The sequence below is a fragment of the Echinops telfairi genome, unplaced genomic scaffold (genome assembly GCF_000313985.2).
Source record: "Echinops telfairi isolate 266 unplaced genomic scaffold, ASM31398v2 ScPeMD7_3;HRSCAF=10, whole genome shotgun sequence".
Classification (NCBI taxonomy): Eukaryota; Metazoa; Chordata; class Mammalia; order Afrosoricida; family Tenrecidae; genus Echinops; species Echinops telfairi.
In genome coordinates, this window is record NW_022103899.1 from 49,025,472 (window position 1) to 49,051,647 (window position 26,176).

The 26,176-nt window shown below is 47.3% G+C and overlaps 1 protein-coding gene across 2 annotated transcripts in view; it reads right to left on the reverse strand.

Moving 5' to 3' along the window:
- Positions 1–26,176, reverse strand: part of PAX3 (paired box 3) — a 112,621-nt gene that overhangs the window by 26,506 nt on the left and 59,939 nt on the right. For both annotated transcript variants that reach the window (XM_004701637.3, XM_004701636.3), the window contains exons 5-7: positions 11,688–11,893; positions 2,048–2,213; positions 1,050–1,264 (exon numbers count right to left, since the gene is read on the reverse strand). In XM_004701637.3, coding sequence (XP_004701694.1) covers positions 1,050–1,264; positions 2,048–2,213; positions 11,688–11,893 — 587 coding nt within the window. The remainder of the gene's footprint in view (positions 1–1,049; positions 1,265–2,047; positions 2,214–11,687; positions 11,894–26,176) is intronic.

Consider the following 26,176-nt stretch of genomic DNA (forward strand, 5'->3'; position numbering starts at 1 on the left):
CTCATTTTCTGCCTATTAGAATGCCCTCTTGGTGTTTAGGCGGCGGTGATAGTCGGTGATTAGTGTGTAATTGAGTATAATTGTCTTTTCACTTTTCATCTGTGTCATCCTGAGCGGCTCTCTGTTTTTCCAGCCACCACGAGGGGAGAAGGGGCTGGAGAAAGATAAAGCTGTTAAAACTCTCACTCTGGGCCCCGAAGACACTCCTGATTGTAATTATAGATTGCAACCCCTTTGTGACATTTCTCCAAATTCCGCAGGCAGCCTTCCTCACCACCTGGGCATGGGCTCCCTAATAAAATCAAGGGCTCTGTATTTAAACAACTGCTAATAATGTCACCCTGCGACAGATGCCACATGTAGGACATTTCACCAGCCCTCTGACACGCAATCAAGGCCATTTATTAATACGCTCTCCCGAGGAAAAGAGCTCATAGCCCAATGCAAATTAAACAAACAATTACGACATTCAAATATTTTTCCATAGTCCCCAAGAGCAGCACTTCTCCTAATTTACGCGTTTATAACTCATTTATTCCTGCGCTTGGCAGCTAGCGGCTGGGACAAGGGCCCCCGCACGCCACTCACTGGTTCCCGCTCTCTTGAGCGTTTTGTCGAATCTTTGGTGTTTTGTGACCAGGGTCTTCTGCTCACAAGCCCCTCAGCTGACCAAACATCATTAAAAGACAAAATGAAAAACAACCACATAACCACGCCTGTGAGATTCCTAACCAGAGCCCAGATCTCGGAGTGGAGAAAACAACACATGATCAACGCCTTGACAACGGCGCATAAACACAAAGGCCCCATGGTCCACCCCCCTCCTTTTTTTTTTGTAAATTCCCTCAGCTTTTAAGCCTAAACTATGACTTTGGAGGCAGCCAGTAGGAAGGGTGGAGAGAAAGGAAACTAGAAAACTGAAATCATGTGGCTTGTATAAAGAATACATTATGGTTTAAATTTGGCAATTCATTATCCGAGCGCCTCGGGGAATTGAGTGTTGGGTTCTGGTATACAGCAAATCGTCTGTCTGGAAACACGGGACTGACCTGAGGTGAAAGGCCATTGCCAATGGCGGGGTTCATGGGGTTGGAGGGCCCAGACAGAGGTACAAAGCTGTCTGGATAGCTGGAAAATCCATGCCTGGTGCTGGGGAGGCAGTAGGCCGAGCTGCCCTCCGGGTTGGACGGAAGAGTGCTTTGGTGAACAGTGCTCGGAGGAAGTGGCTGAGGTCGGTGGACGGTGCTGCTGGGGTCCGACACGGCTGAAAGGAAGGAGATGGTCAGCCAGGGCGGTCCTGGGAGGCCCGCAAGAAAACTCGGCGCGCAAGCGCACCATCAACCAGCCCTCGGTGGCGCCTGGTCTAAGGCAAGCCCAGCCCAGCGGTGCTCGGCCCAAACGCCAATCCCCAACCACATCCCCTCGCCGACCCCCGCACGAATACACGACGCTGCGGTTTCTATCATGCCCTGTCCAGCCCACCTGAACCTGGATGCAGCCATCACACGAGCAGGCCTAATGGCTGTCAGGGTGACTCGAACCCACATAAGCAATGCCAAGTCTCAACTCTCTTAGCGAATGCCCGGGCAAAGAGCTTCGACAGGCATGGTCAGCGCCTGGCTCCAATACCTGGAGTTCGATCGTTCGTGAGCCCACGGGATCTGGCTTTGTAACGTCCCGTCCGCCCAGTCCCCTCTGTGTGCTGGCCAGTGGACCCAAGGGAAGGTTCTCTTTGACTGTCACGGACAGCCCGAGTCTGAGAACTTCCATTGATTTGGGTGGAAATGAAAGCAAAGCAAGGCGCAGGTGAGTGTGCAGAAACGCTGCTTGCCTTGCTTGCTTTCAAGTCGTGCACAAGAATGACGACGGCCGCATTGCTCCGCAGAGGCTCGGCTAGGTCACAGAGTCAGCGATGGCTCTGAGAGGCGGCAGGTCCGTCCAGGACAGGCCCGTGGTCTCGGCGGGCGTCGGTCGGCCGCTCGGGAGGTTTCGATCTAAAGGGGCAGGGCGTGCCCATTGTCACCTCCCTGGCTCCCTTCCGCTGTACCTTGTGGAATAGACGTGGGCTGGTAGGAGGTCTCCGACAGCTGGTACGTCGGCAGCGTCGGCATGGCAGTGGGGGGGAATCCCCCCGGAATGAGGTGGTTGAAAGCCATTAGTTGATTGGCCCCAGCTTGCTTCCTCCATCTTGCACGGCGGTTGCTAAACCAGACCTATGGATTTAATTTAAAATTTGAGGATTTCACTGATGAAAAAATAGGACGTTCTTAATGAATTTTTCATGCTAAAACAGATTAAAGGCCCCTCACTGACAGGGCCCAGGAATGCAGCAGCCCTCCATTTCTGTGTCGTTGAGGAGTATTGTCAGGGGGGAAGGAGAGTTCAATTTCAGGGTCAGTGGAGAGGCTTCAAAGGTCCTCTGTCATCCTGCAGTTGTTCCCGCTTCCCTTCCCCCAGGAAACTTGGGGTGACTACAGGCAACGGGGGCTAGGAACCGCCCAGCTACCACCGTCACTAGCCACTCACCTTTCTGCATCGCAGATCTCAGGAGCACCCACGGGACCTCTTGGCCCCCACACGGGACATGCCCTAAATCTGGCCTCACCGGTTACACTAAGCCTTGCCTTTTCTGTGTCTATCCTTCTCGCTCTACATTTCTGTGACGGGCGTCACCCCAGGACAGCCCTATCAAGAGAACAGGAGGGTTAGGGGCGTCACCTCGCCCGTTCATGTCAAGCGTGAAGCATAGCAATGAAGTTATTGGGGATCCACGCCCACGAGGGGAGGGTGAAGGAAATGCGGGGTTTTCCTTAGGAAGAGCCCCCTTTCCAATTTTTCTTTCTTCCTTTCAGAGTAACCTCTTTAAGCATCGACGCTCTGCCAACCACTGTGCTCCCCAGCGACAGGCAGGGCAACCTCAGGGGATTTGGTAAAATGCTCTCAAGGAGGTCAAAACCTGCTACATCTTGCATGAGTGGGTGAGGAGAAGGGACGATATCACCGAGAAATGCAACTGGACGGTGGGAGCCCCAAAGCCCTCGGCCAGATACCTAGGCGGATATCCAGCCTCTGGCAGACACCCCCTGACCAAAGTGAGGGAATGTGAATAACCTTACTATGAGACAGATGATAGGAAACGACTTGGGTGGATGGAACTGTGGTAGAATAGGGGACCTGGCCAGCAGATCTCCCTCTTGACCCGTTCTGGATTTGTTCTAGGTTTAAATAGTTCTCGCTTGTTTTTAAACAGAGATTTCCTCTTTGGCTTATTTGAATATTGCCAGTGGTCTTTTCTTTCATTCTTTTTTTTTTTTTTGAGGGGGGGATCCTTGGGTATGTTTCTCAGCATATGAAGCACAGAAGGGGCGGATGGATAGAGACAATAATTGATGTAATGGCTTGTTGGAAAAAGGAGGTTGAGGGGAACTGAAACAAATGATGAATGTGGGAGGGAGGGTACACTGGAACTGATTGTGATGGTGTACATACAACTCGTCTGGGCTATGAACTATGGAAATGTAGATGTAAATTTTAATTAAATAAAACTATTGGGGGGAAAGACACCTGGAAATCTAAATCATGAAGAAATGGATATAAAGCCATTGATGGACTTCGTGAACTTACCCCTATCTCATCCACATCTCAGGATCTTACCCATATCTCAATCCACATCTCAGAGGCTAAACTTGGAACTCAAGAGTGATTTTTGCCAATGGGCACACATAGGGTTTGCCCCAAATGAGAGGTTTCTAGCGATGAAAGATCTTCTTACTTCTATATCGAAAGCTCCTTGGAAATGTAATGAGAAAGCCCTGTGTTTGGGGCTAGAGGGATAAAGGGATAAAGGCTTCCAGCCTTGTTCAAGTCAAGAAGAGGTTTCCAAGTACCTTGTGTAGATGCTAAGGTCTGGACAAAGGGAGTGAGCAAGACGATGCCATCCTGGCCTCATGGCGTTCATGGTTTGGTCAAGGAGTCTCAATAATGCTCATTAGATATAGAAGCATCATGTTTGCAGATACAACGGATTAGGGAAACTTCAGCCTAGAAACAGAGTCGCAGTTCATGTTTAAGGATTGGGTATGATCTCAAAGGGGAATCATTCCAGACAGAGAAGACCACATAAAATGGGAAGATGCTTGGTCCAGGAAACCACTGAGACTGAGAACAGCGTGTACCGGAGAGGATAATAAGACAAGGATGCTTCAGCGGTAGAATTCTCACTTCCCATGCTTGAGGCCCAGGTTTGAATCCTAGTGGATACACCTCATGCTCAACCACCAGTGAAGACTTGTGGGTTGGTTTTATGCTGAACGGGTTTCAGCGATCTTCCAGACGAGGATGGACTAAGATTAAAGGCCTGCAGATCTACTGCCAAAAATCAGTAATGAGAACCTTTGGATGACAACAGTCTGGTCCACAATAAAGCATGTGACTGGCACAGGACAAGGCAGTATTTCCTTGTGCCTTGAGGCAGGGGTCAATTCAACGGCAGCCAAAAGCAATAAGATAAAATCTGATTTCCTTATAAAGTAATGTTAACAACTAGGCAATTTCATTGCCATTTATTTATGTTAAACCATTTCAGAAGAAGAGAAGTGAGGGATTTCTCCTTTCTGGAGCCGACCGCCCCATTTCACAAATACTTCTCCAAGGTATCTACTTCAACAGTCGCTATTAATCCAACCATTTGTCTGAGATAGTGTTTCTGTCTTCTCCAGCCATTGTTGCAAGATACTGGTCAGGGAAGCTGCTTAACTCCCCCCAAATATTAACATTTCAGACTCCTTAACTTTCCAACAGGAAAAGAAGGAAAGTCAATATTTTCCCATGTTGATACATAATTGAATTAGAATCTTACTTAACTCAATAAATTGCCACCTGGGATAATAGAACTCAGAATAGCACTCAATTTCATGTCTGTGTCAGTTGCACTGTCTCACTGAAGGTCTAAGATCCTGGTTAACCTGACGCCCAGAGGCACTGAGGTGAGAAAATCATTTTGAGAGGAATACTTGTGACAGCCTGTGCTGGTCTGGGGCAGCTAGGCATGAGAAACTAGGGCTGTGTTCATGCCCGAGTGTCCAAGACTGTACCACACAGGGTGGTCGTGATTTTAATTGCAAAATCACGAGACTGATGGGGTCCATCTGGCTCAGGTGAGATGAGCCTCCACATCTCTCCAGACCAAGAGATGTGCAGGACACCTCCAGAGCTGAATTTGGAGCAGAGCTGAATTTCCAAGCATTCTCAGGTGAGCTTTGCTCATCCCACCTCTTCACTGCAACTGTGATTCAAATGGTCTGACCTTTGACAAGACCTCAGAAGCTTGCCCTTCTGCCATCGTCACAGGCTGTTGCTCATCATGCCGGGCCAACTTCCTTCTGCAATCTTTAGATAAATCAGCCAAGCTGGATCGACCCAGGTGGTGGCTAGGCTCATGAAACCTTCCATCTCAGCCTCCTGTTGATTCATGGCTCATTCTAATGCCACCTACGAGCCTGATTTTGTTCATCAAAACCTTTTTGGCTCCCAGGGGGCTTTTTTAGGGCAGCAAAATGATTCCGTGTGATGCCGTGAAGCTAGATGCATGACGCTGCATCTTTCAAACCCCACAGAACTGCACACCCACAGAGTGGAACGTAATGTAATGACCCCATGGGGTTTTCTAGGCTGTAATTTTTGTTATGATTAAAAAAAAAAAAAAAATCGTCTCTTAAAATTGTTCCCTCTGCACAAATTAGCAATAAGGAGGAACATCACCACTTTCTACAAACACCTTCCAAACACAGAAGCCAAAAGGACCAGGAATAAGAGGTGTTTGGTTTTTTGCTTGTCGTTTTCCAGTGATAGCGATGAACGTTAAAAGACCTTCAGGAAGTCTATCTAGAGTGGGCTTAGCAAGTGAAGAGAAATCGTTAGAAAGCAAAGCTTTCCTTTGAGAACAAACATTCTGCACAAAGTTTCAGCATGTTTCCAAGCAAGGAACTTAGAAGCTGTTTAAACTGGCGCTAAACCATTGGGTAGGGCCCTTCCTGCAAGAAGTGGTACTGACTCAGAACCAGCATGCCTGTAGCTCATGGTTGAGTTGGGTGTTTTAATCATCATGCCATTGAATCACCACACCATTGCCAGTTTTCTATTCTTGCAGGACCGGCTGAGCCTGCTGAGAGAAATACTACACAGAAAACAGACTGAAGTTGCAAAGTGGGACGCGGCACTTCTCTTCCTGATGTTTTGAAATTCTTGAAAGATGTGCTTCCATTTTTAATGGGGCAAAAAGTGCCCTGGTCATCATAGTTACTTGAAATACCTGCACTGGCCATGCAGAACAAGACTGGGCTGCTTGCTATCATGTCAGATGTAACTGCAGGATGTCGCCTGGGTACTCAGAAAAATGGGTCTGGGAAATCCTCTCAATGCCCTCTCCCTAATTCCTGACAATCAATGAGTAAATACCCTGAATGGCACGTGTGAGTGTGTGTGTGTACGTGTGCAATTCGTTCATCGAATATTGGTGGAGGGCGTCGTGACTCATTGGTGATAGGGAGTGGATACTTATTTTGGTTGGGAGAAGAGTAGCAATAGCAACACCATGCTTTGTTTTCCAGGCAGCATTTCAATTGGTTGAAAATTCCCCAGAACAGCATGATCACTAGTAAGGACAGAGAATGCATTTCAAAAGGAGGAAAAGATTTCCATATATTTTCCTCCTCGTGAGTAAAACATGAAACCCATTTTCTCGCATTCCTAGTAATATCCATTGGGGAACGTTCATGAAAAGATACAGTCAAGAGAACCAACTACAGATCTCACTGCCATTGAATCAACAGACTGCCTCATCTTTCTCCTACGAAGTGGCTCATGGGGTTGAATCGCTGAGCTTTAGGAGCCTGATGGCCAGCCCTTGGCACCACCTGGGCTCCTTCCAACATCCGTGCAGAGATGCTTTATTCACATGGGTGCAGCGCAATGCACATCTTGGTCTGGACCGAGATAATAATTGAGTCCCAGCATCTCTAATCACTACATTTGTGACTGTAAACAATTTGCCTAATGGCAGGGGGCATCCATACGTTCACAGGAAAGCTCCGTTATCTTTCCATTTCATCTCTCCACAGCTTTTTCTGAAACCCCCTGTAGCTGGGGACCTGTGTTTACTCATCTGCTAAGTGGGAGAAATAGAATGTTTACTCACGAGGCTGATAGGACGATAGGAGAAGACAATACAAACCCAAGTGCTGAAAAAGAACACCTAAAAAATATTCAGTGCTCAATAAATTGTGGCTGTGAAGTAAAATCTCACACCCATACCTCTCTCTCTGAACAGCCTTGCCTTGTTTCCCTGGCTGTGTGGCCCCAAGCCAAGGTTCTTTGTGCCCCTCAAAACGTACTGCCTTCAAGTCAATTTCCAACTCAGAAGGACCCTACAGGACAGAGTAGAACTGACCCTGTGTGATGCTAGGGCTGTAAGTCTTTACAAGACCCCAAGCCCTCATATACCTCCCTCAGAGCAGCTAGTGGACTTGAACTGTGGCCCTTGAGGTTAGCAGATCAATGTGCTATGCCACCAGGGCTTCTTTTTGTGCCCAGAAGCAGAGAGGATAGTGCCAAATCACACCTCAAATAAGTGAAAACCAGTCTGGCTTGCACAAAGGCTCAGGTCAACTGGCTTCCCACAGTCATGGGCTGCCGGATTTGTAAACAAATAACCTGGGCCTTATGCAAACTTCAACCCCCCACCCCCACCCCTACCCCAGGCAGGTGAGTTTGTTATGCCTGCTGTGTGCATTCTATACATGTGTGTTAATGGCCCCATCGTGTAGCCTAATTCTGTCTATGGCAATAGAGCAATACAATCCAATTACTGAAAAGAATACCTAGGAAAGGTGTGGTCCTCAAAGGCTATCTAACCACCGGCATTATTCCAGATGAATTATTGCAAACATAACTTTTTTAATGGGGAGAGATTGTAATGCCTGATCCTTAGCACATGCATAAAAATGTGTGATCACACCCTAGCCTACCTCCTATCAAATGCTCCAATGGCAAGTGCGGTGCTCTGTTGGTAAGTGCATTTGAGACCAGCAGGTACTCCTGCCTACTCCCAAGAGGATACACTCTTCCTGTCATTGTTGTCATTCACCTTGGCGCTCCGAATGTCCAGAACAGGTTGGGGAGAGGGACAGGGTCGGTGAGGAGAATCAGTTTGCTGACAAGAAACCAGGAAGACAACGGACACACACACGCCTATTCAGTTGCACCTGTCCACATCTCAAACTCAAACTCTACCAGAGCTACAGGTTGACCACGTTTGGTCCTCCTGGAGTTCAGGGCCAAATACTGTATGAACGTCTGAACTATACAAATCCGCTGTTATTAGCATTAGGAGCCATTGAGTCGTTCCTGACACACGGCAAGGCCTACTGTACAACAGAAGGAAACACCGCCCCCAGCCTGTGCCGTCTTCCCAAGTTCTTATGTTTGAGCCGTTGTTGCAGCTACTATGTCAACCTCTCTTGTCAAGAGTATTCCCCTTTTCACTGTCCCCCTACTTCACAAACCTGTGAGGTGACTTTAAATGGCCATTGGGCTTCCCCAAGAATCCCAAACATCTGATGCTCACGGGCCCTGAGAATCCCTGCCCTGCCATTCAGAGGTGGGAAGCATGGGGTAGTATGTGTGTGTGTACACAGACACAGGCACAGAATATCATAGACACACCTCCCATGTTTCAGCTCTCCTGAAGCTAGTCTGAGATTATGCTGGTGGCTCGACCCAGACAAAATTCACTAGCTCTCACCCAGCCCTTTGGTTTACTTAAATATATATCCGTATATGTACATATATACATTTTTAAAATTGAGACCCAGCAGGATGAAGTACCTTTTCCCACAAAAACATATCTGATCCTCCTTCAATGTCCTTTCTTGTCTTCCACAGTTTTGATGGTGAATGTGGATGATGTTTGCCTCCCTCAGGGCAATCCTATATGGAATATTTACTAAACCGTGCACACCATGAAGGCTTTCTTCCCACCCATCCCCCCAAAAAGCTACCACGTGAATGCTGGCAGTTATCTGCCTAATAACACACACCTGAGATAAATTAGCCAAATCATCTCTGGTGGATGGCAATCCTTTGTCTGCCTACGGAGATGTGAATGTGACAAACACAACAGAGCTACTGTCCTAGACTGTGAAACTCATGTGGGGCGGGGCGGAAAAACACATCATTTTAGCTTTTGCCTCACCATCTCTATTTAGAAGTATTTGGAAATATTTTTTCTCTAGGTGGAAAGAAAAAAATGGTGTCGGCTTGGGGTTTCTTGGTTTGCTGTTTAGTTTTCCCAGGTGCCCTCCATTAAACTCACTCACACTCTCTGGCGATCACTCAAACGGCGTGGACGTGGCCACTGTTTTCCCACGTCCTTCTCAAAACGAAAGGGTTTTGCCCTGGCATTTTAATCAGTGATTAACTACTCTCGTCTTTTCCCTGCTGAGTCCCTAAGAGGTCCACATGGTGGAGGGAATTTGTTAGGCTGTAGATCATAGCTGGAGTGCAGGACGTGATGAGTCTCCAGGGAGCTAAAGAACCATGCGGAATGTAAAGAGTCACCAGGTTAAAGCCACATTAAGACAGCTGTTACATTAATGAGGGCCCTGCTTTGCAAAGGAGGTCACTGTACCAAAAATAATAATAGATGTATAGATACCCCTCTGTATTGGATTAGTCCCATGTCCTCTGGAAGCTAATGAATTCTGCTAAGAAAGCTGCGTTCTGGACATGCTGCGTGGTTTCCGTTCGTTTATAAAATTTATTCCGCCCCATACCAAAAGCAGGTAGAGCTATGCTGGGCACTCAGAATTTGATTTTTTTTTTTTTTTAGAAAAATGATTTTTTTCTTTTGCTTTGTTTTTAACTTCACATTGGGTCTAGGATTGATAGTCTTTCTTAAGGAAAGATCCAGTACATGGGAGAGGCCAACCACAGAGTGTAGGGCCCGCATGCTGGGCTATCCCGATGGGGTCACACAACGAAGGTTTACTTGAAACGTGAAGGAAGGAGAGTGCTTCGTATCTCACGTGTAAGCAGGTAATGATAGGACGATGGTAAAAGCAAGATAGACTAGATGCATATTTATAACTCTATCATCTATTCTATACACGCGGTCTTCAGAATGTTCATGGTAAAATGGAATTAAAAGAATAGAATTCTTCCACGAACTTTTTGAAGCCCCCCTCATATAGTATAACATACATGCCATGTGTTAGAATAACAGGTGATAGTAATATCTATCTGTGCATATATTCATGATTTGTAATTAGTGGTGACCATTGATGTACAGAGGGTAGAAATTCTGTCTTTCAATGCGGTGGTCAGGGACTCAATAGTCATTAAACTTTAAAGCATCTTTACAAACCTTGGTTTTTCTTTGGCTCTCTCTGGAAAAGGGCATTATACGTGGTAAAAGAGTGTAAACAACAAGAGGAAGGCCTGCAGAATGGATTGACACAGCAGCTGTGACAATGGGCTCAAACACAAAAGCAACTTCGAGATGGCACTGGGCTGGGCAATATCTCTGTTGTCCGTCGGGTTGCTATGGGTTAGAATGGACTCGACGGTATCTGTGACTCATCCCTTCATTCCTTCTTCCACTCACTAACCCTTTCTTTCCGCACCCACGGCACTGTCTTTCTCGTGTCCGTATCACCGAGGTCCAACAGAGGGAAACGTTGCCCCATCCTGAGCCCCGCTCGCGCTTGTCCTGACATTTGAGCTCACTGGTGCAGCCAGCAAGTCAAACCCATCTTGTCCAAGGGCTTCATCTATTTCGCTTCCCCTCTGCTTTACCAAACATGCTGTCCCCTTTATGGTAAGCTATTATATCAAAGGAGGCTTTTGCAGAAGATTCAGAACACACCTGAGAGCTTAAACCCACCCAAGATGGTTCGAAAACAACGCCGTTACCTGGGATGCTTCTAGCCTACGCCATCCTTAGAGGGTGTGATTACGCCCTTGGCGCTGTTGTACCTCTTTATCGCTGAAAGGCCACAAAGTGCATGGGACCCAACCACTTCTATCACTTACTAGTTATGTGGCTTTGGCCAGCTACTTCCATACAGCGGGTCCTCATCTAACAACTGTGGTAGTAATGCCCACCTAGGGTTTTGATGGTGACTCTGTGGCCGAGATATATTAGGCACTTAGAACGGGGTCTGGCACAGAATGACCATTCAAAAATGTGTTTGCTGTTACCCCTCACAGAGACCAGGCACTGCCAGAGTATAGATTCCTGAAACAATGGTGAAATAGCACAAATTGACACACACACCTATACGTGTGTATCTTAATACAACATGTTCATATTCTCCTGGTAATGGTAAACCACGTCAAAAGATAGACATCCCCATGCGGTACCATTCGTCACATACTTCTCTTCTTGCTTGCAAACATTCTTGAGCTGTTCAAATGCCATCAAGTCACTTGGCAGTTATGGCCACCGGTATCAGAATAGAGTTGTGCGCACTAAGGGGTTCAAAAAGGCAGGTTCCATTGGAGGGCATGTGCAGGCCATCAAAGCTGCCAACCTTTCAGTGAGCAGCCAGACACTGCTGTGACCTCCCAGGGCCTCTGGTGCTTTGGGCTAGGGGACTCTGTGTTCCTGGTGGGATGGTGGCGGGCAGTACCTGCACTCGGGCCTCAGTGAGCTTCGCCCGTTGGGCCAGCTCCTCCCTGGTGTAGATATCAGGGTAGTGGGTCCTCTCAAAAGCCCGTTCCAACTCTTCCAGCTGCTCTGCTGTGAAGGTGGTTCGACTCCGGCGCTGCTTCCTCTTCAATGGTAAGTCGGGTTCAGAATCGATGTCAGACCCTTCGTCTGACTGGGGTGCTGAGGCTGAAAGCACAAGAGAAAGCTCTAATCAGATTTCAATAAGAAGGTAGTGGGGGGTGGGGAGGGGGACAAACTGCAATGACTCTGAGTCGATCGCAAGCACATGCCCAACATTTTTCCCGGGGCGGCAAAGCCCCCATACGATATTCCTATATGACGTATTAGTCCGTATCTTCCCTGACCCCAAGCCCTGCCACCAGGCGGAAGCCACTGCTCTATGCATCTGCCTTTCTCTGCCCCCCAAGCATGCCAAGCGTCAGCTCATCGAGAACAGACGGGCCTTCTGTCATGTTCACAGCCATCAGTGTGCACACCATGGATGACACACACGTAACCCGGCCTCTGATACATTCGCACCACCGTTTGCCCTGGAAACGATTCACAAGAACTGTTCGAGGTCCAAAATCAGCCGAGTGTCTAAGAAGGCAGCACCAACAAATGATGGCGGGATTCCTAGTCATGTACACACCTGAGGGCTCCCGGGGGAGGTGGCAATGAAGACTCACGTGTATGACTCTCCTTCCAGACAGGAAAACCAGTTTGGTTCTGGCCAAGGGACCTCAAACCCAGCCGCTCTCATGGGAGGCTTGTGTGTTACTGTGATACCTAACAGGATCCAGTTACCAGACTAAGACCGACTAGGAAGAAAAGCCTGGGGCTCTCCTTCCAAGTATCAACCAGTAACAAGCACATGGATCCAACAGACAGGCCTACCAAGGTGAACAGTAACGCCCGGGAGCTACATGCACCTTCGAACAAACAACCATACGTGATCTAAAGGGCAGCATTTGCCCAGGGGTGATGCACAGAAGGCAGGAGGGATAGGCGAGGAGGAATGGAAATGAGAAACGAACACGTGGGAAGAGTGCTGGGACACTGTGGGGCGTGCAATGTCATTGCCACAGACCAATCTCAGTGTCAGAGGGTGGGGCATGCTTTCAGCGGCATTTCTGTATTGTTCATGGAATTCTCAAGAGTGTGGAGAAGCAAGCATGGGCCAGTAGACGGGTTGACTGCCCCTGTGGGAGGCGCAGAGTCTGGGGGTCCCTGCTGATCGGGTAGTGCTTCTGCCCAGGACGCTACCTAAATGGAGGAGCCCTGTGAAAAAAACGCAAATGCGGAGCCCCGTGTTCAAAGCGCATCACAGAGAATGAGAATAAGCAATGCGCCCTTCAGAGCACAGGTCGCCTGGCCCTGAAAGTGGGCCTGCTGCTGTCCCCTCCCCACCAAAGCTTCTACTTGCTTGCGTTGATAGGCATTGGACCAGGGAGCTTCCAAACTTAACATGTGGGTAGCTCAAAGAGATGAGGGGAGAGCCGGGGAAGAAACAAGAGGATTTGCATGAGCAATACAATATGGCATCTGTTCTCCTAAGGACAGGGTCTGAATCTCTGTTGAAAGTACCTCCTGCAATAAGAGACTAACAGCTAGCCACTTCCGGGCCAGGATTTGATGGAGGTAGGAGTGGGGTGAGCAGTCTCCTTGTGTGAGTTGGGGCTCCAGCAGCAGAGGGGGAGGCTGCACCTGACACCATGCTTGGAGTAGGAGTGTCGCCCTGCCCGGAGGCCTTATGCACTGGGGCAGTGAGCAGTGGGCCCACAGACGACAGGCAGGAGACCACTACAGAGGAGAGAGGAGGAGCCAGAGTGGATGGAAAAAGCAGCCTGGCTCTAAAGCTCATGCAATTACACGCTGAAGAACAGCCAAAGGCGGGGTCCCTACAGAGGAAAGGCCAGGGTGTGCTGTACCAAATGGGGAGGGCAAGCTCAAAACCCGTGGCTCTTATGTGCCAAGGCCAAGGAAGCTCACTCCGCCACCCAGCCTAATAAGACCTAGCAAACTCCAGGTGGTGCCAAAGAGATGTCAAACCACACTGCTTCTAATAAGGCCAGTTCTCCTCGGTCTTGAGTTCACCCTTGATTCTGTCCTATCGTTGTTAGACTCGGTTCAGACCTACAGCGACCTTTCTAGAATGGAGCGAAACACCATTCCCACAATTGTTCTCTTGTGGGAGCTTATCGCGGCAGCCGCTGTCTTCGTGCATCTCAATGCCCCTCCACTTGACCAAGCATGATGCCCTTCTCCAGGGACTGATGTCTCCTGAAAACATGTCCAAGCGAGACGAAGTCTCTTCTCCTTCCTCTTAGGGTATTCTACCTCTACTTCTCCCCAGACAAATCTGTCCTACAGAAGCTTAAAACGCTGTTCTACTTCAGTGCAAAACGTTAAGGCGGCCCCCACAAGCCACATCTAAAATAGCCCGCAGAGAAGATTTGAAGCATTTCCCTATATGAACACACCTGTGTTTTGAGCCTCATCCAGGCTCTGTGACATTAAGGGGAATCGAGTGAATTATTTCTACCTGACAGAGAAAGACTATACCAGAAAGCACATACTTGTACACACAAGTAAGATCCTGATAACACGTGAAAGGTTATGATAGACTTCAATTAGCTTATCCATTTTCTTTTTTCTTTTTTTAGCTTATCTATCTTAATACAAAATGGCCTCCTTTACTGGAAACCTTATTTTTGAATATTTTGGTAAGACCTCCCCGCCCCTCCCCCCCCCAAAAAAAAAACTTTCCTGAGTTTTAGGAGTATTCTAAAGGACTGCTCATTTGCTGAAATAAAATACGCTATACATTGCACTGATTTCCACCACTCCCAGTGCAACCTAACTCACTGCCACTGAGTCGATGCCAACTCACAGTGACCCCATGGGACAGAGTAGAACTGCCCCTGTGAGTTTCCCCGACGGGAACTCTTTGTGGGAGTAGAAAGCCCCATCTTTCTCCAGAGGCGCGATGGGGATTTCAAACTGCTGACCTTGCAGGCAACAGCCCGACACACACTATCAACTTACGGGCGCCTGTCTGCATAAATGCCAGCAGCTAAACGAACAACCGTTGGTGCATCGTGATCAAGGAACAGAATCTCTGGAGGACTGGGTGACCACAGATGGCTAGCCCCCACCCCCACCCCCACCCCCACCCCCACCCCCCATGCTCAAGGTTTCTTTCCCATCAATAGCTGTGAAGTGGGGCCCAAGAGTCTGAACTTCCAACTTGTGTCCAGTTCATTGATAACCAATGTGATCGACTAGGGAGGGGCTACCCTTTGAGAACCATTAAAATAGAATATTCCTGCTCACTGCTTCTTTGCCCTCTTAAAATCTCCCCAATGACATACAGTACTGCCTGCCCCAACTTAACCAGGGGGGAAAAGTCACTTTCATGTGTATATCAATATGCTTTGATTTCAATATGCTCCCCAAGAAACAAAATGAACTTTCCCCCCCAAGGAGACAGCAAATTCCCATAAATCCTTTCCCCCCAGACTTCCAGTTTCTGTCGTCCTGAACAGGAACCATGGTGGCGTAGTGGACTCTGTGCTGGGCTGCTAAAGGCCAGGTCAGTGGTTCGAACCTACCAGCGCGTCTGCATGAGCGGGCTGTCTCTTCCTGCCAAGAGTGAAAGTTGAGGAACCCCAAAGGGAAAGTTGTACTCTGTTCTCTAGGATGGCTATGAGTTGGAATCCACTCGATGGCAGTGAGCTCTAGATTCTGACCTTCCGAGAGTGAATGCTGAGGATTAACTCAACTGCACTGAAAGCACTGGCCTCCGGAACACCTCCATTGTCACTTGCACGTTCTCTGACCATGCGCACAGTAGGCTGACCACACAAACACGCCTTGTTTTATTGTGCACCTGACTGCACTGCACAGACGGGGTCTTTGCAGTCATTCTCACAGTATTTCAAGCTTGTCCATAAAGCTTTTGCATGCGCAATGACAGTATGATAGTACAGTGTAAACCTAACCTTTTATATGTGCTGGGAAAGCAAAAACACTCGTGTGACTCGCTGGATTTCAATGTGCGCTTGACTTCTGGGGTCTGCCTGCATGAAGAGTGTTCATGTCTCCTCTGGGAGTCTCTGGGGTCATTAACTCCTCCTTGGTAAATATGGTGTACCATCCACTGTCAGGTCAATTAATCAAAACCCTCCTTGGTTTCTGAGGGAGAAGGCGGCATAGATTGATGAGTACCTGCTAGAGTGAACACGGAGGGTCGAGACCATGGTGTTTCACCTTAACAACCCACATTCCCAGAAGACCAGCTGTGCGGCCCAAGGCCCCCGACCGCCTTGTTCACAGCTGGCGCCTTGGTGCCCAATAAACACTTATGGAGGGCAAGAAACCTCCGTGTCAAATTTACAGTTTGCTGTAACACTGACTGTCACCTTTAAAATAAGAGTTGTGCTCTGACAGGTCTTCTGATCTCTATTTAGATGCAGCCTTGAGGTTCTGAGGGATCCCTGGGGCCTCAGTGGATTGCACGCTGGTCTGCTTCACACAGGTCTGCAGGTCAAGTGGGAGAAAGATGAGGTTTGCTGCTGCTCCTGTGCCGATTTGCAGCCTCAGAAACCGATAAGGACAGTTCTCCTCTGTCCTCGAGGGTCACAGGAATTTACTCCACAGGAGTGAATTTGGAGTGGTGAGTTTTAGGGTTCTGTGACTCCCCTAAAATGCGTTGAGCGTTTTTGCAAGTACGTGCATACCTGCAATTTTCTAAGGAGTAAATCATCTCATTATTATTGTTATTATTATTCGAAGAAATTGTAGTTTAAAACCGTTTTCTAAAGACAGAGAGCCGCCAGCAGAGCAGGATTGAAAAGACCCCGGGCGTCTAAGGGCTCAATGGGACAGTCCTTACCACCAACATGGAAACTTTCGTTCGCAAGCTAACAGATCCCTACTTTTATGACCAGACTCTCTATTCACAGGAATGTAAAGGTGGCGGCCCTTCCACATCATTTCAGAAGACATGAGGAAATGATTTGCTTGGTTTTCCTACTGAAAAAGTATCTGAACCAACTGATCCCTGCTGGCCCTCTAAAGCCACGTTCTTACAAGTTAATTCTAATTTTTCCTCATCTGTTATTCCCCAAAAGGATGTGGGCTTAAAAGCAGGTTCACTCAGCAACCCAGGATGAATCTACCCGCTAAGGAAGACTAACTATGTCTAAAGAGTAAGCATCACAGACGCTTGCCCCGTTTTTTTGCCTCATTTTACTACCATTTCCTGCACCACTCAACAAAAACTAAATTTGTAATTTGTACTAAACCAGACTCAACAATACTCAAGTATGAATCACTCCCCTTTTACCAGGAAAAGATCTGAAACTTAAATCCCACTTGCAAGGAGCGTTTTGTTGGAGTTAATCCATTTTACATACCTGACTCAGGCTACCAGAACAAATGAGATACTCAGTCTATAATGTATCTCCTTTCATTGCTAACTATTACACGTTGAAATAAAATAAAAAAGTTTTCAGAGACCTCGATTGACAGAAAGTATACAAGTCTCGTGTGCAGAGTAGCTAGTGTTAATGAGTAGAAACCGCCAGCTGCTGAGCTGGACAATTGAATTAATTGTGAATTAATACATTGCTAGGATCTAACAACAAGATTAAATATCATCTCTTTGGGTAATGAGTGCTATTGTGCAGCCTTAATCTTAAGGGGAGGTTTTCTATTATATTTCATTTGCTCAGTCATATTCTGCGAATGCATCATAAATGCACTTTGCTTTATGGCTCATTAAATAGAGATAACGCCCCCCCCCCCCCAATTTGAAATCTCAGCATAGCTCTCACAAGAAAATCCCTAACAATGCTTAAGATGTGGCCATCTGGATGGAAATTGCTTTGCTTTTCATTGAACAACCACGAACAGACTTGCTCTCAATCCATATTCTTACCAGATTTTGAAAGTCCAGACTGTTCTCCAAAGCCCTTCCCGATTCATTCTCCGACTTACACATGAGTTTAACTCCGCGTCACCAAATGATTCCGACTCCCTGGGTCATTTAGCTGACGGTCCCTATTGCTATCACACATCCCCAATTTTTAAGACACCTCCCCGAAGCCAATGGGATTGGTCTGGCAACAGGGCAATGAGATCAGCAGTATACACGAAATCAAACATGCTTTCTGATGGAGTTCAATTCAACTGCACGAATACTTACGGAACTCTTCAGAGGTTCAAGGTATAAAGCGTTTTAAACAACAGGAAAACATTAGGAGATGACTCGATGTGCCAAGATATTGGATAATTACCAGTCTCCAGACCAGTATCATTCAGAGTTGGGGGTCAGAGGTGGGGTGTTTGTTATGAAACCACACTCTCATTGTGGTGACCATTTGTGGTCTCCATCAAGAACCATCACAGGCCACGAGCCTAAAACCCATGGTCATCCTGGAACCTTCCACTGTCCGCCTGCGGTTAAACTGATCCCCTGTTTTCAATCTTTATTACAGTCTTATTTCGGGCACATTTTAACTCTAATGCATTTAAAGACATTTTTACGAAAGGGTGTCAAGAGTTGTCAAATACTCTCAAATTCTTTTCAAACCAACGTGCTCGAAACACACTGGCCTATTCTTAAATTACTCAGAAAAAATCCGGACTGAGCCTGGGAAAAAGTCACCTCCCACTACCATCACTGCGTGCTTTCATTCTGCTGTGCGTGAAAGTTCACGTGTCTGTTCCTATCATGAAGCAATTATAAACTACCAGAGTCCCCCACCTTTACTTATTCGTTTGTAAACCCAATGATTTCCCATTGTCTCCCAAGATTAACCTTGGAAAGATCTGCCCTGTCCAGTTCAAAGAAGGGCAGGAGCATGTCCGGAAGCCCAGCATCATACATACCCCACAGGATTCCAAATTCCTTCTCCAGAGACAAATCAAACGGAGAGGAGAAGGGACCCGTCTGACCACCAGCGGACGAACCATGAAGTTTCATTAAAGAAGGAATGACAGAATTAGAGAGTACGTCTTTGTCCGTTAACCCCTTGTGACCTATTCTGTGGCCTCAGGAAATATTTCATCCTCGTTAACGCTATTATACATGAAATCTTGCCTCAATATTGTGGGGATTTAGTTGCATGGAATTTTATAATTATTGGCTTCTAGACCATTATCAGTCAGAGGTGGGTGGGGGGAAGGGAGCAAAAAAGTCAAGAAACCGAGTCATTCACAAGTCTGAATTTGGCACACTGTCTTTCTTCTCAGCAAGACCTTTCATTTGAATCATTACAGAATCAAAACATGACAACCATTTAAACCTTATGTTGGCTGCAGATATAACACAATGCGATTTACAGACACGGAGGAGCTGGGGTCTCTCTCGCCCTGAGTTGGAGGTGAAACTCCCCGCGTCATTATATTCCGTTCTGAGAGCAAGGTTCTTTTTGTGTACCCCCATGTCTGAGCTACACTTGCCAGCCATTGTAACAGCACCCTGTTTCCCTGATAAAAGAACGACACACAAATAGGGAAACATGGCCTGAGCTGGGTCCGTGCTGTGTCTGACATTTCATAATATTTCCCAGAAGGCCCTTTAACCGTCCAACTCCAAGTTTGATGCTCCCCATTTGCCTAATTGTAGGCTGCCCCCCCCGCCCCCCCCTGCACACCAGGAGGACACGCCATTTTCTGGACGGACACTGCCTTTTGACGCTGAGAAAGATGTGAATCACCTCTCTCTCTCTCTCAGGCACACTGATATTCCCTCACAGGCTCAGAGTAAATGACAAATGACATTTTCCCTTTGTGATCTTTGGGATTTTTGTTGACTTATTTGGAGGCTTTTGTTGGATCTCAAGAAATGGCCTGTGGCCGGGGCCTATTCGACTGATTTCCACGCTCCATCTGTGGGATCCATCAACGGGGCATTTACTCGCATTCAGCGCTCTGACACCTGCCTGGCAGGACGCAGGAGACACAAAGAGAGCGGGAGTGGATGAGAAAGGGGAGGTCGGGGTTTTTTTCCCCCTTTCCTCCTCCTCCTCCTCCTTCTTTTCTCCAGGGGAGGGGAGAGGGGGAGAAGTTGAAATGGACGCACAGTAGGGGTTAATGCAAAAGCCAGTTGAGAGACTTCGGCACCTGGAAGCTTCTCTTCCACATTAATTCACAAGCTAAGAAGGAACTCTGAAGCTTGGGGGGGGTTTTGTGTTTGTTTTTTAATGTAAGTGTTTTCAAATGGTCGGTGTGTGTTGAGACAAGAAAGAGAGCTATCTCCCTAAAAGGAAGGAATTGAAGAGTTTGTTAACTAAATGCCAAAGTGCCACCGAAGGATGGGGCCAAAGGAACACATGGGACTTCTCAGAATGCTTAACCCGGTGGAGCTCTGAGTCACTTGTACTTTTGTTTGTTGATCAACTCAGGGAGGTGGTTTATGGCCTCGCCGCTGTGCTACTTGGTGGGGGTTAGGGTCCTGTTTTGTTTCCACCCCCTTTACAACTTCTCCCTCTGCATCTTTAGCAGGGGCAAAAAGAGTGCGCCGCTTAAGGCCAAACAACCCCAGCTTTCTGGGCAGAAAGGTTTGTTGTTTTTTGTTTGGGTTTGTTTGTTTTTTGAATATGAAAGAAAACTCAAATGGGCTCAAAAAGTAAAGAAGGTTATCCTTGAGTGCAGAGTTCTTTGACGGAAGTCATCCGAAGACGGAGCGGACAGCAGTTACTATAAAGCGTCCATGAAAAGGTTTGTTTCGTTCTGTTGTCTTGGAAGGGGCGGGCAGTGAGCTGAAATTGACGGGGGTCAAGAATTGGTCCTAAAGAGAAGGTGGACCGCACCCACCGTCACTGAGCACTACTTGTGCAAATCGCTGAACGGAACCGTGTTCTGCTGCCTGTTTTCCCCAGATGCACAATCACCTATTTCAAGTGGTCTTTTAAACAAAAATCATCACGAAAAGAACCCTCAGATCAAATTAAGACTCTCCAAGCCATTGACCTACCCCCATTCCTGCGCAGCCGTTCGCCCGTTTGGGGTTTTTCTTTTCTTTTCTTTCTTTTTTTGGCTGGAGAAAGAAATGTAATGCTACTCCCCTCCCTCTAACCCAAGTCCTTTCCTCGGAAGCCGCCGGCTCCCAGCACGGGGTCATTAGAAAAAAATCAGCTCCTGCCAGGTTGGTGCTAATCAAAATAGCACAAATAAACCCTGACACTCAACAACTCCCCCAGTGCCCGCTGCCCTGGGAGAGAGCACAGATTGGTTCTGAATATGACAGGCCAAGAGGGCAGCTCGGGAGGGCCAGGCTGCGTACTGCAGGCAGGGAGCCTTTTCAAATGCACAACCTGGACTGTTGGTGTTTATTTAAGATAACAGGCTGACCACGGCCAGGCCATCGAGGCTGGAAGAAAGGCCATGCTGCCTCCAAGGTGCTAAGCTGCAAACTGCGTCCCCCAAAGACCCCATGTGTTCAGCTTCCAACCTGGTTCCCCTTTCAAGTGCATGTGAGAGATCCAGCCACATCACATCACAACCTCTCTCAGGGAGGCTTGCTCTCCTGTATCACTGATCCTTGAAGACCTCTGCCACGCAGCCAGAAAGCATCTTTCTCCTTCTTTCATTTTGGCCCATCAGGAAACTATTTCTCAATAGCCCTGGTAGTGGAAGGGCCAAGGACTTGGCTACAGAGCTAAAGGTTGCCTGGTGGTTCATGCCTATGCAGAGGCTTCAAGAGAGAGAGAGAGAAAGACAGAGAGAGAGATGGGTGATCTGCCCTGGAAATATTTTTTTTAAACTCACTCCACCATCCACTCCCTTCCAACTGCCAGCCTTTCTACCACATCTTTCTCTGTAGAAGCAGCTGGCGGCTTCGAAATGCTGGCCTTTCCCTTAGCCACCAAGTGCTCTAACCACTGCTCCACCAGGGCTCCTTTTCTAAGGAGGAGAAGCCTACAAAACCCCTCTGAGGGCAGTTGTACGCCGTCCCCTGCAGTCACTCTGGGTCAGCTTCCACCAGGTGCTGACCCCTAACAACACACAATGATGTCTAGCCCCCCGCGTCCCCCGAAAACATTCAAATCAGCAGCATCACATCATCGAGGCAGGTTCTGAACACCAGCCTTCAGGCACCTCTCCCAAAGTCTGAAAAGCGACAAAGACGCACAAGTGGCTTAGGAACCGTGACACTGACCCACCTGAACCCCAGGGCTTCTTAGCCACTTCATTCTGAGGCTATGTGTGTGTGCGTGTGTGTAACAAGATTTCCTTCACCACATGAAAATCACATCGAATAAGAATGAGCTCACACCTGCCTACCCCACTCCTACTTGTCCTCAGAAAAATGATTTCTATGTAGGACGAAAAAAAATTTTTTAATTACATCTACTTATTTATAATATACTATATACACTCGAGTATAAGCCAACTCGAATATCAGCCGAGGCACCTAATTTTGCCACAAAAACTGCATTAAAAATGTACTGAAAAACTCAGCTTATACACAAGTATATATGGTAACATATATTTATAGATAAATAATATATATTATTACATGCTACATAATATGTGTAATATATTTTCTATCTATATAATATATTATTACATATTACATAATATGTGGAACATATATTCCATTATATATTATTTATCTATAAATATATATCTATATTAAGTTCCATGCTAACTGCCACCAGGGTCTTTCAGAGAGAAAGAGAGTCTACAGCCTGAAGAAACTGTGCTGCTATTCAATTAGGCAAACCGATTAGTTAACTAATTAATCAGCTAACAGCTTTCTAAGAATAGTCTCCCGCGATAAGAACGGTTCCCCCCTCAAGAGCTTTAAAGTCAGTCATAATTAAAATGAAAAGCCGGGGCGGTCATTCGTCAAGGCAGGTCTCCACACCTCCGAAAGCAGGAGGCTGGTCTCCTTTGGGAAGGAGGGGGAGCGGATTCGACAGGCTGAGCCGGAGTGAAGAAAGGGAATTTGCACACTGAAGGGGAAACAGGAAAACAGTCGTTCTGGTGAAAGGCAAAGGGCCGAGTGACTTTTATTTACAATTGCCAACAGGGCGGCCATGATGGGCCATCTGTGCCACAACTGCCCTCTTATCAGGGGCTGGCCATCGTGTCCTGTGGGAGCTGTTAATGAACTGGGTAATTGAGCTGCCGACATGTGTTCCCCAAGCAAAACAATAGGAAGAAGAGACAAATGAACATTTTATTTGCCAATCAGAGTAAGGCCGCCTTTTCACGGGGCTGCCGCTAAGTGACTGGCTGAATACGTAAAGCAGTGCATTGAGAGCCAGCAGATGCAGACACAATAATGGTTAACTGACAGCTTATGGCCCATCTGTGTGTAACATTTTGTTAAAGAACTCACTTGACTTGCTAAGGAGATGATTCCTACAGCTGCCCGAGCGCTGCCTTAAAAGAGATAAATCATTAGCTAAACTGTGTCCTGCTGAAAATGACAATGCTTATTAACAGTTAGGTTGGGGCATTTTGTCAACACAGCTTGACACAGCTATTCCTTATACCACAAACGTGACAATTCCGGGATAGCCAGTGGAATTGGGTTCGGGGTTGTGAGTAGAGGAAACAATAATAATAATAATAATAACCAATGCACAGCAAATAATTGGAAAGAACACTAGATATTTTCAATCTCTCACCATTAAAGCTGCATTTCAGAAGATGCTAAGACTTAAAAACTTGAAAAGAAATAGAGCACATCCGATCATGTTCCACAGGATAATTGTTTACCTTTCTGCCATTTCTATCGCATTTATTCAAAACAGCGGACTATTAGAAGTGCTCTCGTGGTGGGCTGATTGCCATTAATCGCATTCGTGATATCACAACAAAGAATAAAGAGTTGAAGAGCAATAAGCAATCATTGTTTCTGATCACTGGACTTTGACAACTATATGCACCTTCCTCTTTGCAGGGGTGTGACTCAGAATCTTAATAGAAAAAAAAAATTATGTCCAAAGAGATAAATTTTAGAGGTTGAAACTTCTGTTTCTGCTACTGCAGTGGAATTGAAACCACATGTTTCGAGCCCAAATGCTGTTCATGCACTGCCGGGGGAAGAACTTGCCTGTGACGTCACAATGGCGGCAACCGGTAACCTGGCAGCAGGTCCTGGGGTGCTCCTTCACCATTGAGGTCCAAAGTCACACCCTCACCATCTCTGTAGACCAGACAAGGAGAGAGGCTCTCCGGCAAGCCGCTGGCCGCCCCCTTCCTTTGCCTGTGGGGTTCCCTTCCTGCGCTATCTTTCATCGTCACCAAAACTCTGTTCGGGAGGAGACTGCCCTTCCCAGGAGGCAGATGAGAAAAAATGATCCTCCAGAGAAATGGAACCTCCTGAGCCCGAGCACTGAGCAAGACAGCAGGACACGAGCTCTCCCTGTCATTGGAGGAGTAAGGTGGAGGTGGGCTGGAAGAACATCTTCGAACCATCTCTTCACATTTGTGCCCCCTTCCTGGCTGACTGTGCCAGGACTCAGCTGTCCCAGTCAAGCCCACAGATCAGTAGTGCAAATACGGCCAGAAGAGGAGAGAGAGGCTATGTAAAAATGATGGTGGAGGTACACTTAGCAAGCAAGAAGGGTGGCAACGAAATCTAAGCCCAGGCTGCGTGTACCGGGCTTTACCTCCGACACAATGTGTTGAGTAAGGCTCACGCTGTAATTGCCAAAGACAAAGAACAACCGGGCTTCCATCTTTATTCTCCACTCTCCGGTATGTTTGCTCTTCTGGGCGCAAGTCGTTTTAAAGTCAACAAAGAACTAGAGGGTCAGAGTATAAAAGAGGGAACGGGTTACACTGAGAGTCTTTCAGGGGGTGGAAAACAAAAGAATGCCTTTACCACCCTGATTAAGACAAGGCTGCCCAAAGATAAACAAAACCTAAACAGCTTTCTTCACAATTAAACTTGGCCATGAGTAGCATGACAGAAGTTGTTTGGAGACTAGGGGGAGGGCAGATTTAAGACCAAAGTTAAACACACTTCTGTGGGTGCCCAGAAACCTACCTGAGGAGGTGAATGCCGGGACCGAACATTTAGAAAACTGCAGCATCATCTGGAGCAATTCTGTGCCAATCCCTCGTTTCACAGGGGGGAGGGGCGGGGGGAGGAATGAAAGTCCTGAGAAAACAAGCAGGGTTGCCCCAAGTCCCTTATCCTTCATCAAACACAGACGGGGTGCCTACGCTGTCGTCAGGATTGTTCTAGGCACCGGGGCTGCAAATATAAAGAATACGTGGAGCCTAAACTCAAAAAACGGTCCAGATCCAGAAAACCCCCCAAAAACATACTGGTGAGAACAAGGGGGGCCGGAGCAGAGACCCAAAACCCATCTGTAGACAATAGGACATCCTTTCACAGAAGGGTCACAAGGAAGGGATGAGTCAACCAGGGCACAGTCTAGCTCCAATGAAACACAATATTCCTTTGGGGCTTTGAGGCTTCCTCACCCCCCCAGTCCTGCCTTTTAGTTCTGGCTAGACTGCAGCATGCAGACTCGTACAGACGAGTTCACAACGCACAGAATCCAGGTCAGATAAACCCCTCAGGAACAGAAATGGGAGTAGTGATACCAGGAGGGTAGCAGGAAGGTGGGGGGAGAACGGAGGAAGGGGGAACCGATCACAAAGATCAACACATAATGCGCCCCCCCCCCACCCCAGGGGAATGAACAACAGAAACATGGGTGAAGGAAGACAGCAGTTGGTGTAAGATATGAAAACAATAATAATTTTTCATTTGTCAGGGGGTCACAAGGGTGAGGGGGGGGAAGAGGAGCTGATACCAAGAGCTCAACTAGAAAGTAAATGTTCAGAAAATGATGATGGCAACATATGTCCAAATATGCTTGATACGATTGTGTGGAATGTTATAAGAGCTGTAAAAATTCCCAATAATTTTTTTTTAATTTGAATAAAAAGATCCAGACCCTGGTGAAGGATGTCCTGCTGGATCAAGAAGCGGGTTGGTGGAAAAGAGGAAGATCCTCCATGAGATGGGTGGACACAGTGGCTGCAACTGTGGGCTCAAACGGAGCAAGGATTCCAGGACGGTCGGTGCAAGACCCAGCGGCGTTTCATCCGGAGTCGGCACAAATTCCATCCGGAGTCGGCAGGAGTCGGCACAAACTCGATGGCCCCTAACCACCACCACGAACTCTGAAAACAGAACCTAACTCTGAAAACAGAACCTACGTGGCCAAACTCCTGCCCGAAGTGCTCTGAGGCCAAGGAAAATCTGGCTGTGCCAATTCAAGCAAGGCAGAAAACCCTGGATAACATTACTGCCTAAATAACACTGCCTTCGACTGCAAGTATCAGACCTGGAACAGAGCGATCAAGACAGGACATCAGTGGTTTAACTGGCGCCTCGCATATGGCGTGGCAAGACTCTGGTTCCCTGTGGAAGCAAAGGGGAATGCTGAAAGGTTGCTTTGAAAATTGAAACATCATCTGGGT